This window comes from Diorhabda carinulata, chromosome 2, assembly GCF_026250575.1.
Source record: "Diorhabda carinulata isolate Delta chromosome 2, icDioCari1.1, whole genome shotgun sequence".
NCBI classification, from domain to species: domain Eukaryota; kingdom Metazoa; phylum Arthropoda; class Insecta; order Coleoptera; family Chrysomelidae; genus Diorhabda; species Diorhabda carinulata.
In genome coordinates, this window is record NC_079461.1 from 25,741,826 (window position 1) to 25,756,870 (window position 15,045).

Consider the following 15,045-nt stretch of genomic DNA (forward strand, 5'->3'; position numbering starts at 1 on the left):
ACGTCGTTTCCAAAGAACTGACTTATCCACCTCCTTAACAGTCTATTATTCCCTTATTGAGTCGCATCTCAATTTGAACGAATCTTCAAACTACAAAAGAGAACTGTTAGATATTTACTCGGACTAAACACCAGGGAGCACTGCAGGAACTTTTTTAAAAGTTTAAAAATTCTGACTCTTCCTTCTTTATTCATCTTTGAATCCGTTTGACTAATTCGTAAGTACGCTTCTCCAAAGAACTTTGCACGGCTATCCACTTAGGTATGCAGAGTACTAACTTTATCTACCTACTCCACGTTTACAATTAGTTAAACGATCAATAATGTACAAAAAAAATGCACAATCACTTGCCAATTAAAATCAAACCGATATCATGTTTTCCCGCATTACCCAATAATTTGAGGGCATATTTACTGAGAATCTTTTTAATTTTTACTAGCTTTTGTCTACAAATTGCAACAATTTTTTGACAATAAAGCATTTCTCTCTCTCATACTGCACCAAATCACACACTATCAGAATGTTTTTATTCAGTCCAGATCGTCCTAAAGTACTAGTTAGTTCGGAAAGTCCATAAAAAAGCTATTTAATCAGCACTTAACCATCGTATCATGCGTCGCGCTGGACTGAATACAGCGAACGTCTTCAGCTACTGTTTTAGACCTCCTGGACTATAACTTAGTTCATTGTTTGTCATCGAAAAAACTCGCAGAGCAGATGAACAAAAATACTGCAACAACGTAAACCGAAAGATGGATTATTCACCTAGTCGAGTTGACTTGACTATTAAGATTTTACAAGACGACTGTTGCATTAATTCAGATTATTATTATTTAAATTACTTGATTATCATTATTATAGCGCTTAATTGTGGTTAACCACTAGTCGCCCCCTAAAAATAACGTAATTTATGTCTCACTAAAAACTAAACCTCTTGTTGACATACCCTACCATACCCTTATATTAACCAAATCGATAAGATTGTATATACGCTACCCTCATTGTCAATATTTAACAATAGCTATAGCGATAAATCTCGCTACCCTTACATTAGCAATACGTTAGGTTTTAACGAGCTTTTTATCAAATAATATATATCAGTAGTAGATTATTATTGCTTCGATATATAAATATGATTCATTAGATAATTTCGCTTTAGGCCTATTCCTACGTGGTCAACGCGAAATGAGCGAGAAAATTTCAAACCAACGCAACGTTTAAGCATAGAAGCGGTGTAAAAGTGAGCGACATTTAACAACGTGCGTTGAGAGGTAATTTAGAAATTTCAAATCACTTTGTTGTCATTCGGAAAGTGCAGCTGCTGTTCAGTCGATCACATAGGACGCGCTTGCTGTCAACATATATAACGAAAAACAAATATTTCTTTAATTTCATATTTCTTAGACCTTTTGATATGATTATGTTTCTATATGTTGTTGATAAAGACTTAAAATTAGTCAAAACATCAATTTTTATCTATCTTTTAAAGATTATTAAGAAAAGTAATTTTGAAACAGAAGACACATAGCACAGTGTTTGCATTCAATATAAGCGAACCGATCGTCAAGTGCATGTATCGACAGCTCTATTATTGACAATATTTTAAGCGCTAGATGCAGAATTACTATATGCAATGATTTCAAAAAATATGTGTGGTCTAAGATGAGAGAGATGAGAGAAATACAATTCTTGGTACATATTTTTAATCAAAATAGTAGATCAAAAATCACAAACTTCTATAATGTTTTATGTAACTCATCCTAACCTGACATTGAACCATCCTGGACTTGAAAATTTTGGGAAATTGCGAGTTCATAGATAAGACATTGGGCAGTTCTTAAACAAAGGCTTTCTGACAGGCAATTGTGCCTCACCTTCCAAAAGCCATTGTCTTTGGAAAAGCTAATTAGGCACCCTGGCTCGAATTTTTAACGCCACTGGGCAATTGCAAGACTCCCTTATGTGCTTGAACCTCACAAGTTTGATTGCTGGGCACTCACTAATGACGTGTTCTATATTTCCATGCACCAGTGGCATTACGGATCGCCATGTTTCCTATATTATAGAAATGACGTCTTAGATTACTGTGTCCGTTCAAAAGACCAGTCATCAGTCGTCTTGTGCGCCTGTTTAAGTGGAGCAGTTAATTCATGAGACAGGAAGAAGGTCCATTTATGTGTGCCTTAGCCACCAAGAGTAATTCACATCACATTTTTTTAGAGATTTTTTATTGTAATATGAATGAATCGAATGTATTTTCTCAACTAAGGATCTTAGTTTGGTTTTTGGCGCTGCTGTTACAAGATGGTGTATTTTTTGAGTTTTATTAATAGATAAAAGGAGAAATAAAATTTCCATCCAAAAGTCAACCTCGCATCTTTCAATAGAAGTTACCATACATTAAGGATTAATAATTCAAAAATTTAAGGATTAGAAAATAGTTAAAAACTGTCCCAAACATAGCTCTTTCGGGAATATCTCAAAACAGATAAGAGAAAAAGCTTCAGCCAAAAAATCTCGTAACTAAAATATTTCATAAATTTGTTTTGAAACACTTTCAACTATTTGTAATAGAAACCGAGGTACAATTTGAAATGAACTGATTCATTTATTGCTCAGCCGTGAGAACATTAAAAAATTGACAAAAATCTAAAAATATCACATTTTTAAGTTTTTCAATCATATTAACAAAGTCTAACATATATCTCAGATGAAATTCTATTAATTTAATTTCAATTTAATTCTAAAAATTTTACATATTTGTAATTTTATAACTATTTATATTTTTTTAATCAGTACTCAAAAAAAATTACAAAAATACAAGTAATGGTGAGCGATACCTGTAAAATTCAAATAGTTTGGGTGCCCAGTGACTCGGGTAACAAGGGCAACGTCGAGGTTTATTTGTTCGCTAGATTAGGATCAGCAAATCTATCAATGGGCCCAGAACACATTCTAGGTGTAGGCAAAAACGTTACTATTAAATTTCTCGGTAGTTTGCTCGCAACGCAGATACTGCAACACCTGCTATGAGACAAGCTAAGGCATACAAGATAAACCTTCTCTTACCAATCCACTGCCCTACATGAAAAGGCGCGAAATTCGAATGGTGGCAGTCCTTTTAGCGGGCAGGATTATTTAAGATACCATATCCTGTAAGCATCACGGACGATCCGAAATGTTGCTGGAGCATGTAGGAGGAAGAAACTGCAGAGCACATTATCGGTAAACGCCCGGTATCACACGTGCGCACATCAAACATTGGACAAGCCTTAGGAACTTATCGCAGCCGCTCGTAAACCGCTAGTATGATAAGATTGTTAGAGTTTGCCTAAAGACGTTAAAAGGTTCGAGCTAAAGTGTCTGGTTAGCTTTTCAAGGAACACCGACTTTTGGTAGTTTTAAATGAGACCCGACGGGCTCGTCATAAGGTTTCCTGACTCGCAATAATCCAACTATGGACCTGTTCCGTTTACCTATTAAAATTATAAATGTTCATAAAGTATAAATGAATTAAATTTCTGCGATAAATTAATGAATCTGTAGATGTGATTTAGAAGAAACAAAACTTTTTGTTTGTACTCACAACTGAAGAGTAAATTTTGATTTTGATTTTTTTATAAATAGGTCAAAAGTGATTCTCGTAGATTTTAGTCTCTAAATTTTTTTGTTTGGACCCTTCTCCCGTCATATTTTGTCTCATTTCAAAGATATTTTTAAAAAGGGAGAAGCTTACATTAAAAAGATTTTAAAGCCCTAAAAGCGATAGCCATAATCCAAAGGATTGAAAGGCTTGATGATGATGATGATGATGATGATGATGATGATACTGACATTGAAAGATGCAGGCTTGCATTTTAGATGAGAATTTGAATTCTCATTTTATCGCACTATAACATTAACTATTAGAAAAAGAATGAAATAATATAAAATTAGAAAAACATTTTATTCGGTAGAAAGTTAGATTACTATCTAGTCATATAAAACTACAAAATGTGCTTAATAATCTGATTATACAAATGTATGTCTCGCAGAGGCAGTAGAAAAAATAAACAAAATACAATTATCAAAATTCAACATTTAACAAATATTTTATTGTGTAGTTATTAACATAGAGTTTATATTAAAGATAGAGAGAGCGGCATGTAAGTGGAATTGTATTATTGAAAGAGAGATAAAGAATATCGGTAAAAAACTCTCTATTCGGATTGAATCACCATGACGTCCTAGTTTCAAATGGGAATGGGAACGTCAAACAAGTTTTGATTTTAATAGCGAATAGAGGGAAATAGGAAGAGGTAAACGGATGCGCTTTCTCTCTTTTCCGTTAGTACAGATCTATTTGTATCCAGCTCTCTTTGTTTTCAATATCAACTCTATGGTTATTAGTCAAAGAATGTGAATTCGTTTTAGCAATATAAAAAATTTATAAATATAAAATGTTGGCTACAAAAAAATTCCATTTCAAACGAAATATCTCAAAAGCATAAAAAGATTCCTAACAAACAATGTAAAGATTGAAATTCCCTATTAATCATATTTAACGTATTTGCAGTCTTTGAAACTAACAAAAAACTGAATGTTGTTGTGAAACGCCGGTTCTCAACTCATCGTCCAGTTATCCACTCAAAATACTCATTCCACTATTCCTTTTGCCGTGATAAAAATTTTCTTATGCTATAGGTTTTTTTGTTACAAACTATTAAACACAAATTTCCTTACAACTGGCGGGATTTGAATTTGGTACTGTGGCAATTTTCTCATTGCGATCGTTGTAGATCGACGGAGATGCCGCCCATGTACATACTAAAACATACGATTAAACACTCACGTAGCAATGTTCTATGAAAACGTTAACAACTTTTTAAATATACCTCGTATTCTATTATTTACACAACAATTATAGGCGCTTCTCATTGTACAAAAATTATGTTGTATAAGAATAGGAATTAAATGAACTACTATATTGAATAATGTATCACAGACACCCGTTTCCCCAACATCCGCACCAAGGTACTTTGCCAGTCAATGCTACATTCGGCAACATCGACATTTTCCTTCTGTGTTCCGCGGTATCGCAACTGCTCAAACTATTGGTTCGTTCTCTATCTGAAAATTCGTCGAAATAGAGGTTAGACCCAAATCCAAGTCCCATGCGATGTTCCAAAATATTTGATCGATCTGTGCATATACTAAATGAACGTTCTCTGAGAACTCGTTCTCCGGCATTACTGTGTCGTCGTGGTCGACATTTTTCTCCTTTTTTGTGTTTCTTGTGTTTTTTTGATTGAACTGTAACAAACCGAATATGTACCAGTAAACTTAATAGTTATTTATATAACTAGTTATGAAAAAAATGATATTGTTCAACAAACGCCAAATTACGTCTTCAAAGACTGAGGGTAAACTTTCTTACCTTAAGTCTCTGAAGACGATAACTTGGTTATCGAAACGCGCGTCAGACAGTGTAATTGTGAATGTTGGTGTAGTGGTTAGGTTTGGTTCTATTCAGTATGAATATCATCAAGGGTTCCAAATTACTTATTGGATAATTTAGTGAAAAAATTAGTGTCTTCAATGTTAGTATATAAATAAATTAAGTAAATGTAATAAAGAAAACATTACAGTATATAAAGTAAAGTAAAGAAATTCTATTATTTACACACCATCATCTTTTAGTTGAACGTGTTTTCTGTCCGGACTGACAGAAGTACTTTTCGTAAGTTTTTTATCGATGCTAGTTTCTTTCACTTGTGATTTTTTCTCGGTACTATTCTTGCTATCTGAACTTGTTGGTGTTTTTGGTCTCGCATTTGTTTCTGTAATCGACTTTTGCGTATCGGAACTTGGAGGTTTTTGGTGTACAATTTTCCCTCTGTCACTAAATTTGGCGTCAAAAATTGAACCCTTTCTTTCAGTTGATGTTTTAGGAATGGACGAATCTGAACTATAAGAATTTTTATTCTTTTCTTTCTTGCCTTTGAAATGGATAGATACTTTCTTCCGTATACTTAATTTCGGTGATTTTTGTGATTTTCCGGACATTTGGATGGATTTGCTATATTTTGTATCTGCTTTTTCATTAGTTGCTGCTTTAAGTTTGTCTTCGTTTTCGCTAGAGATGTGATCGGATGACGTCAAATCTAAAAGATTTGTTTTAGAGCCTCCTTTTTTTGCTAAATTTTCTGTAAATTAAAAACATTTTATGTTCCATGACATTGAATTTTAACGTAACTCATTAGCGTATTTTTCCAATAATTTTTAGAAAGTAATAAAACCAATTTTCCTTTTAATTTTTGTGCCTATATGCTCACAAGATACTTTTTCAACTTTGTTATCATCAATATCATCATTATTAAAGACAAATTTTACCAAGATCTATACTATTTTGATTAAAGTGTGTTTTTTTTTTTAAAAAAATCACTCACCCGATTCAACTGTTTGCGTATTCTCATTTTTGAAAGTATTTTCCGAGTGAAACTTCCTGTTTGAATCTACATCACGCTTAGTATCATTGTTATCTCTGAATAATTCTGGATTATATCTCATACTAAAATGATCTGCGTTCACATAGTTATCCTTGATATTTCCGAAGAAAAAAGGATTGGTTTCTACGTCAGGCTTTTGATACAAATTAACCTCATTGGTTCCAGATACATACGGCGCAATTGGTGTTAAATTAGTTTCCATTGGAAGTGGATGTTGGGGTGCAGTCAATTCATCAGAGAATTTAGTAGCTACGTTTTCCAAACTTCTAAAAGATCAAATAATCAATGAATTACACGAGATTCATAGTGTTTTGAGGTTTCAGATGTGTAATCTGAATAGTAAATTCAGAACAATAAATGGCAAATATTATGCTAAATTTCTGAAGAGAATTTTCTCTGTTTCGGTATTAAAACAACGTTACCCTCGCATGTATTCACGTATAAGAAAGGACTTTATACTTGAACTATTTTTGGTAATTTTCTGTAGTGGGTTGGTGCCCCTGAATTTTGGCAGCTGACTGGACAATGCATTATTATGTCTTGTGTGAAGTTATTTCAATTTTAATTAAATGATATTATTTATAATAAATTATAAGTTTTTAGACAAAGTGAATGTACAAATCTATAGTAAAGAAATGTTGAAAATGATTCTTTACTAAACCCTGATGACTTTCCTTGACCGCTACTGCACATGGAGCTCGGTCTAATGAAAATTTTTATAAAAGCTATGCAGATGGATTTGTTTATCTGAAAGAGAAACTCCCCATACTCAGCGAGAAAAAAATTAAACATGAAATATTTGTAGGTCCACGAATACAGTTGATGAAGGATAAAAGCTTTGAATAATATTGATTAATCAGGAAAAACTTTTCTGGTAAACTTCCAAAATTCTCTAAAAAATCGAAAAAAAGTCTTATAAATACACTTATAATGTCATATAAAGCTTTGGTCTGTAATATGTTCTTGAAAATACATATAATGGACTTGCACCGGATTTCTTTTCGGCAAATTTGGATGCTGTTAATAACGAGAGGTTCTATCAGGGCATTTTCTTAGTATAAAAGCGTTATCAAAAATGACTTGAAAAAGACCTTCTAGGAGCCAAATATTTCCAAAAATTATTAATATTTATATTAGACAAAAATATAGATGATATTAGTAATTTTTACAAAAATGTTTTGATGTAACAAGGGAACCCGACGAGTAAAGTACAGTAGAACCTCTCTCGTCCGCCCAAATCTAGTCCGCCACTCCGGTTGATCCGGCCATATTATTATAGATATCAATAATTATATTTGGAATACATTTCGATTTTCTAATTTATAGTATCTGCTATAGCTGTTTGATATTTCCCTTATCACTTGTCCGATTTAGTACTCCGACACACTTGGACAAAGGGGAATCACTCCAAAAAATCAATCACTCAATATAGACGTAACGATAATAAAAGATTGAAGAAAGAATCGAAAAGACATATAATCATCTACAGTGACAATAGATGGTGAAAACGCTCTTAAAAAATGCAAAATATTGTCTTAACTTGATCGCACATTGTGGATGTGGTTTACCAATAAAGAAGGAAGGGAACCACAATGAAAGAAAAGGCAATAACTTGAATGAGCTCGACGTTGTTGAAGGCTGGATTGATCGCTAGAAAACCCGTTATAGCGTCCAGTTTGTTTCAAGTTTCTGAAGAAAAACTATCCACTGATGCTGAGGTAGCCAAAAAGTTTTCAATGAGTTCAAGCAATTGTCGAACAATATGAACTGTTATCTTGCCAAGTCCATAACATTCACGAAACAGGGATTAAACTATAAAATGCTTCCAAACAAAACTTATAAAAGATAGACCAAACATTGCTCCATGCAGCAACGCTGATGGAACACACAAGCTTCCCCTGTTCGTAGTAAATCTAAGAATCGCAGAGCATTCCAGAACATATATTTATTATATCTTATCTTGCCAGTTTATTATCGCAATCAAAAATCTGCTTCGAAATGCAATCTTTTCAAATCTTGGTTTATCGTCGAGTTCGTTCTTTTGAAAGGGACTTGAATCCAAAAAAGCTCCCTGTTTTTGCTGTTTTGCTGTTGGATAACGCATCATCACATCCATCTGAAGAGGGTTGGCGAAAGGAGACATAAAATTTTTTTTCATATCACCAAATGTCACATCACTTCAATTTTAGAAAACTCCGAAGAGGTTTTGATCAATGAGATCCTTTAATATCAAAGATGCTATCTATTCAATTGCTGTCCCATAGGAGGTACTGAAACCTTACACTTTGCGTAAATCTTGGCGTAAACTTTACCCGGAAGTTATGACTGAAAGTGACCAGATCGTATATGAGCAGAACAACGACACACAACAAATCATTAAAAACCCCTACAAAGCGTAGAACTGTTTTGGAAAATAATAGTTAAGAAACTGTGAACGAGGATTCGGATGGTTATAGTAACGCACCCCTACACGGATTTCACACACTGATGCCAAGAACCCGTTTGATATTGCCCTTCAATACATAGAGCAAAATTCAACCCCAAAACCTTTTAGGGATTTTTTGGAATTTTATGGATCAAGAAATGGAGGAACATTACAGCTAAGTCTAGAAAGTCATTTGCCAAAAAAAAGTCTAAACTTACTTTTTTCTAACTAATATAAAATAGAATATATTTCTAATACAATCTAAGTATGTAATATATATGTAAATAAAAATATGTATATTCTGATTCCGACATTTTTCGCGCTCTGACCATACCCCCATTCCTAAAGATGACTGATTGGAGAGGTTCTACTGTAGTTGAGAGATATTTAAATCTTCCAATTTCTAAATGGAAAATAACCCTTACGAAGAATTGTCATAGATAAATTGGGTGCAATGAGGAAAGACGTAGCTACATTTTTGAAATGATTCAGTCCCACATATGCAATTTATCGATTCTTTATACAGTAATGACAACAAAATTTTTCTTAGTATTATTATAATTATTCATATAAATTTGTGATTAAAGTCTGTAGTTGTATTTATTATTATAATCCTAGATGAAGTATAGCATTCAACTTGCGGTGATGGACATGATGAATCACGTAAGTTATGACCTGCATTACCGATCGTTCAATAATATCCTATTATTTTGTATATGTGATTTTAAGTGGTATTAAATGAAACATATTTAATATTACTGAAGGGAATTATATCTTTCCTAACTTTTTTTAACTAGTTTCATTTCTTCTCCATTTAGTTATCGTTTTTCGTTTTCTCCCATCTCTATTCTTTTAACTTTAACTAAGTACCCAAGTAGTTTTTGTGTCAGCCGGCGACGAATCCATTGTAAGAGGAGACATATATTCCAATAATTAGACGAAAAGCACGCAACAGTTAGTTAGTTGCTTAGAAGACGTAAGCACTGACTGTGTAAGATATTCTGTGACTCCTTAAAAGACGTTGAGACGACAGATCGCTCAAATATCAGACCTAGACGTCTGAGAGAACCATTATTTTATCTGGTTACGTTTATATTTCCACTGTTATTTCTTTTGTTTTAAACTTTCTATCTTTGCCGTTTATTTTCTTTGATATAAACTTTTCATATAACCTACCGACTGTGTCATTCTAAATAATATCCTAGATAACACGAACAAAATTAGAACTCTACATTACTTACCTTTGCACATTTTTATATTTATCAGTTCCTATGAGCGGCATTGGATTCGGCACCAAAACTACGTTCAATTCGCTTTTATACGCTTTATCTGAAGCTTCTTCTTGTTTCTCGGTATATACCTGGTTATTTCCACCATAATCGTCTCGAAAACCGTAGCCGGTGGTATTTGGATGATGGGTAGCTTTCTGCAAATTTGATATCCTCAAAATTTCCTGTTAAAATGTTATAGTGAACTGGTTTGTGTTTTGATTAAAATTGTACAATTTTTTATACTTATTTTTATGTTCTACTTTTATTCAGGAACTTTTTCAATCATTTACTCAACAAACTAAGTATGAAAACGCAAACTATAATGGAAAGTTATTTAAAATAAATTTAAAATTCAAAGTAAAATCATCCACAGTATTTGTTAATTCTTCTTTATATTATATTTTCCATCGAATATTCATATTTTCTCAATTTTGTTTTGTAATTGAAACGAAACTGTGACAATAGTTGAAGGCATTGAGATAATTTCACGTGCGTTGCAGAAACGGCAACTGACGTTGATGGGTACAACCATGGATCTCAAGAAAATTTACGAGCAACATCAACGCTTTCAAGATAATTGTGAGAAAAGAATATTAAGGAATACAACAATCACTTAAGAATAGGACTAATTCACTTACCTTCTTTAAACAGTAACTACATTCATTTAGAAAGAAATATTCTTGGTACCGAGAAGTTTTAAACTTTACAATAAATTTACAATATCTAGCGATTGGAAATAATACATTGAGCACACTGTTGAAAAAGTACAGATAAACTAATTGGTTACAATATCATATATTCTCTCTTTGCAGTTTTCGTGTTCACTATTCTTCTAATATAGTGAATATATTTTAGATTTCTCTCTCGCCTCTTGGGAATGCATTCCGATAAATAATATTATTGAATATTAAACATGTGTCATATAAATGGAGTTGGTTGATTTATTGCACCAAATTACGGCAAATTCATGTATACTTCCCTATACTTAAACCTTACCGTTATCCAGATATTAAATGTTTTCTGTAAATTTTTAGACATGCAGGTGTGGTCTAAGTTTTATTTTGACCTGTTGATACAAGCACTAAGAAATAAAAAAGTATTTTACTTTATCTTGTCAAGGTCTGTAAAAAAGATCAAATCAAATTGTATTTACCAATCCTATATCCTATTCCAACTTTTAGTCGTTTCCGAGGTATTTGAGGTTTCTTATTATTATCGAATTTTTTAACAAGTTTAAATTTTTTATGTATACTTTTAGTAGGCTTTTTAAAAAATGACACTTATTTAACTGTCATTTGTCAATTGTTGATACTTTCGAAAATCGTTAAAATGGGTCGTTCTTAATTTAATAACGAAAATTTTGTAAATAGCAGCAAATAAAATACGTATTCTTGTAACAACTTTGTCACATTCATCATGTATTAAAAATAAAAGAACCGGAAGTCGGCCATCTTAGAAAATATTTTGTTGAAATTTTCATAATTTTACTATTAGTGTTTTGCCAAATACAGATAGTTTTAACTCGTCGTATCACACTCTGTATAGTTGTCACAGAAAGTATACTCATTCAGTCTGGTCTTAATGTTTTAAATTAACTGTATTATAATTATTATCCAACTATTCAAATCATTTGTGTAGTTTGTGTGAATAGACGTTCGGTATAGACACAATTTAAGGCACGAACTCTATGCAAAAAATTAAATCGCTTTAGATTTTTATGTGTATCTCCATTGTATAGATACGTGATTTTTATGGAAGCGAACTTAATGAAAATTCCGCCGCCGGTTGATTTTCTTCCTATAATCAGAAACGACGAAGGAATCCTAAAATGGAAACGATAAATTTCTATTGTTTTTTTCTGAAATAACTGCTGCTGTTTTGATTGCATCGACGATACAAGCCTTGAATGAACTATGAAAATTACTAGCAGATGCCGGTGAGGGTACGTTTTGAAGATGAAATATACATCGATGTTTGAAATATATATCGTTCATAAATATATCGAAACCTAAAACATCGATGTTACATCGTTCTTCATTATCGATCTTTTATGAACGATGTTAGATACACACGCTGACACACAAACATATATCTTTCTTAGTCACAACTGTCACAAGCTTGTCACAGCGAGCGGTTATTCTCTGAAGCTAGAGGGAGCTACATTTTCTCAGGAGAGAAACCGCTTACTGGGCACCAGGTTGTCAAAATTATTGTTTTTAAATTCTCTGTTGTGTCTCATTTCTGCAACAAAACATCGATATATCGTTCATAAACCTCGATGTTTCACTTTTCAAAATATTGATGTTCTAACAATTTTTCTTGCTCTCCGATTCCAATAATATGTTATGATCCCTTTTAATGCTTGTTTACAATAGTGCTAATTAGGAATGACTGACCCTTATGAAAGGTTATCTAGCTGACTATCTAGCAAGAGGCTGTTAACTTTCATCGAAGACGCGGTTTCGGCAAATCCGAGTGAGATAGATGACGTTTATATTGTTAGACATCGCTTAGAAATCGGTTTCTTACTGCTGTTCGAGTCCAACAAGAGCCCAGAGAAACACGACGAGTGGTTGTGAGTAGCTGGACATTTGAAGGCAGCTAACCTTGAACCATAAGACCATCTACTGGTTCCAAATTAACCCCAGCCCACCGAGCCCGTCTACGATTTGCCAGAGAACATTTTAATTGTACTAACGAACAAAGTCGAATTCCTTCTCTTCTCACATTACAGTAAAGTGTGCCTGTATGGTGGTGATTGAAGAGAACGAATCTACAAAACATCTAGAGGAAAATTCGCGCAGTGTTGCAAAAAGCGAGTTGGTTTTGTTGAAACTGGTGGTGGAGCGGGTGGGAATAACAGCGAAAAGATACATAGAAAAAATTTTAGGGACCACGTTGTTCCCTACGCCAGTTTCATCGGCGAAAACTTCATCCTAATGTTTACGGGATGTCGGAATTGCCGCTATGGATTGGCCAGCGCGTAACTCAGTCTTAAATCTTCTCAAACTGGGAAATCCTACAACAGCCACGAAATCGGTCCTCAAAACGGAGCTCACTGAAGAATGGGATAGTATTGAACAAGATCAAGTAAAGAAATTTATTCGATCCATGAAAAAACGAATGGAAGCTTAGACCCAGCGGAGGAAATACTAACATATTGATAGGTTAAGTACAAATAAATTATTATTTTGACGAATTTAAGGTTGTATTTTTTTAGTGTTAATTATACCCTTTCTCATTGTTTAATATTCCTTTTCGTTTGATATTTCTTCACCAAAAAAACTTAACAACATAAACCACTGATTATAAAGCTAATCGCTTTGGAATGCTGAAGTCAGAAAAAAAAGCTACAGATTTTTTGCTAGAGACTTTTGACCGCGAGCGTTTGACTTGAGTCGATTTTTTTCCTTACGAGTGTAGTTATTCGAAAGTTTGGAATACATATTAAAAAGAGAATACTTTTATATTCTATTGCCACAGCACTACAACGCTTTTTAGCTTACTTCGTTACCAAAACTATAATCCTAACAGTTCATCTGAAATAATAATTACTTTGTTGAAATAAGTTCCAAGACAAGGAAGAAGTAGGAAGAGGCATCTATTAACCCATGTTCAAATGCAACTAGTACTAAGTTGAAATATCTGAAATCGATATCCAATTATCGTCTTCAGAGACTGTTAAACTAAAACCTAATGACTTAACTTATCTGTTTTATACTGAATTTTTTTCCACCAACAACACATTCTTCCGCGAAAATTAATTCTCTCTAAACCTCCTTGGCGGAAATAATCACATTTATACCAATAAACTATAGAGTGGGCTGTAATGAATTGGCCCTTTGTCCCTATTTAAGCTTTTCTCGCATTTAGCAATTTCAATGCTTTCAAATGCTTTGGATACATTGTATCAATGTATCGATTCGATACATTTTTTAACAATTACAAAGACGTTTATATCATATTTTTCAGTTTACTGAGAAAATGTTATTTATTATTAATATTGATGGTGTAGAATAAATACCACAAAATTTTTACATAATACCTTTGTCTATAAGGGAATGCTTGAGAAAAATGAAGCTGCATAACCGATTATTCCAATTATGCTATAAAGTACAGGGTGTTCCTTTTGAACACCCTGTCCACAGTGTATATAAAAGAGAAAATATTTAAAATTTAATCGAGGAGAAAATACATAATATTACGAAACTGTTATATACAATTCAACAACTATCGACTTAGATACAAGCGATATACGCTTAATAAAAAAAATCTATTACAATCAAACGGCAGTAGGGAGTATTGACGACATGGAGACAGACAAAATCGAAATTCAAAAGGGAGTTTGCCAAGACTGCGTTCTTTCTTCACAACTGTTTAATCTATATTCTCAGTTTATATTTCAGAAAGTGCTGGCGGAGAGACATGAGGGGGTAAACATCGGAGGAACATTAATCTACAACTTAAGATTCGACGATGATACCCGTTGAGAGCAAAGAAAATCTTCAAATCCTATTAGAGAGAATCACTCGAGAATGTAAAAATGTAGGACTCACTATAAATATTGAAAAAACTAAATTCATGGTTATAAGTAAAAACCAAAATATTAATATTAACTCTATTTTCACACTGAATGGAAAACAAGTAGAATTGGTGCAAAAATATAAGTATCTTGGTTCAGTCATAAACGCTCAAATGGATCCAGACGAAGAAGTCAAGATCAGAATTGAAATGACTCGAAAGGCATTTGTCAAGTACTCCTGAATGTTTGCAAATAGAAATCTAAACCTCTACGTCAGAATAGGATTCATGGACTGTTATGTGGGGTCAGTGCTGCTGTACGGAGTGGAAACTTGAGGCA

At 33.1% G+C, this 15,045-nt stretch overlaps 2 protein-coding genes across 7 annotated transcripts in view; one reads left to right on the top strand and one right to left on the bottom strand.

Moving 5' to 3' along the window:
* Positions 1–15,045, top strand: part of LOC130890782 (tyrosine-protein kinase transmembrane receptor Ror-like) — a 116,496-nt gene that overhangs the window by 19,295 nt on the left and 82,156 nt on the right. The gene's annotated exons all lie outside the window — the stretch shown is intronic.
* The window catches only part of LOC130890783 (protein translocase subunit SecA), a 52,210-nt gene continuing 41,092 nt past the window's right edge, over positions 3,928–15,045 (bottom strand). For 2 of the 3 annotated variants that reach the window (XM_057795106.1, XM_057795105.1), the window contains 4 exons: positions 10,155–10,339; positions 6,429–6,754; positions 5,667–6,185; positions 3,928–5,292 (listed from right to left, as the gene is read on the bottom strand). In XM_057795106.1, the coding sequence (XP_057651089.1) occupies positions 4,979–5,292; positions 5,667–6,185; positions 6,429–6,754; positions 10,155–10,339 (1,344 nt within the window). In that variant the 3' untranslated portion in view covers positions 3,928–4,978. Of the gene's footprint in view, positions 5,293–5,666; positions 6,186–6,428; positions 6,755–10,154; positions 10,367–15,045 lie in introns of all 3 variants that reach the window. The other variant, XM_057795103.1, reaches the window with a different exon arrangement.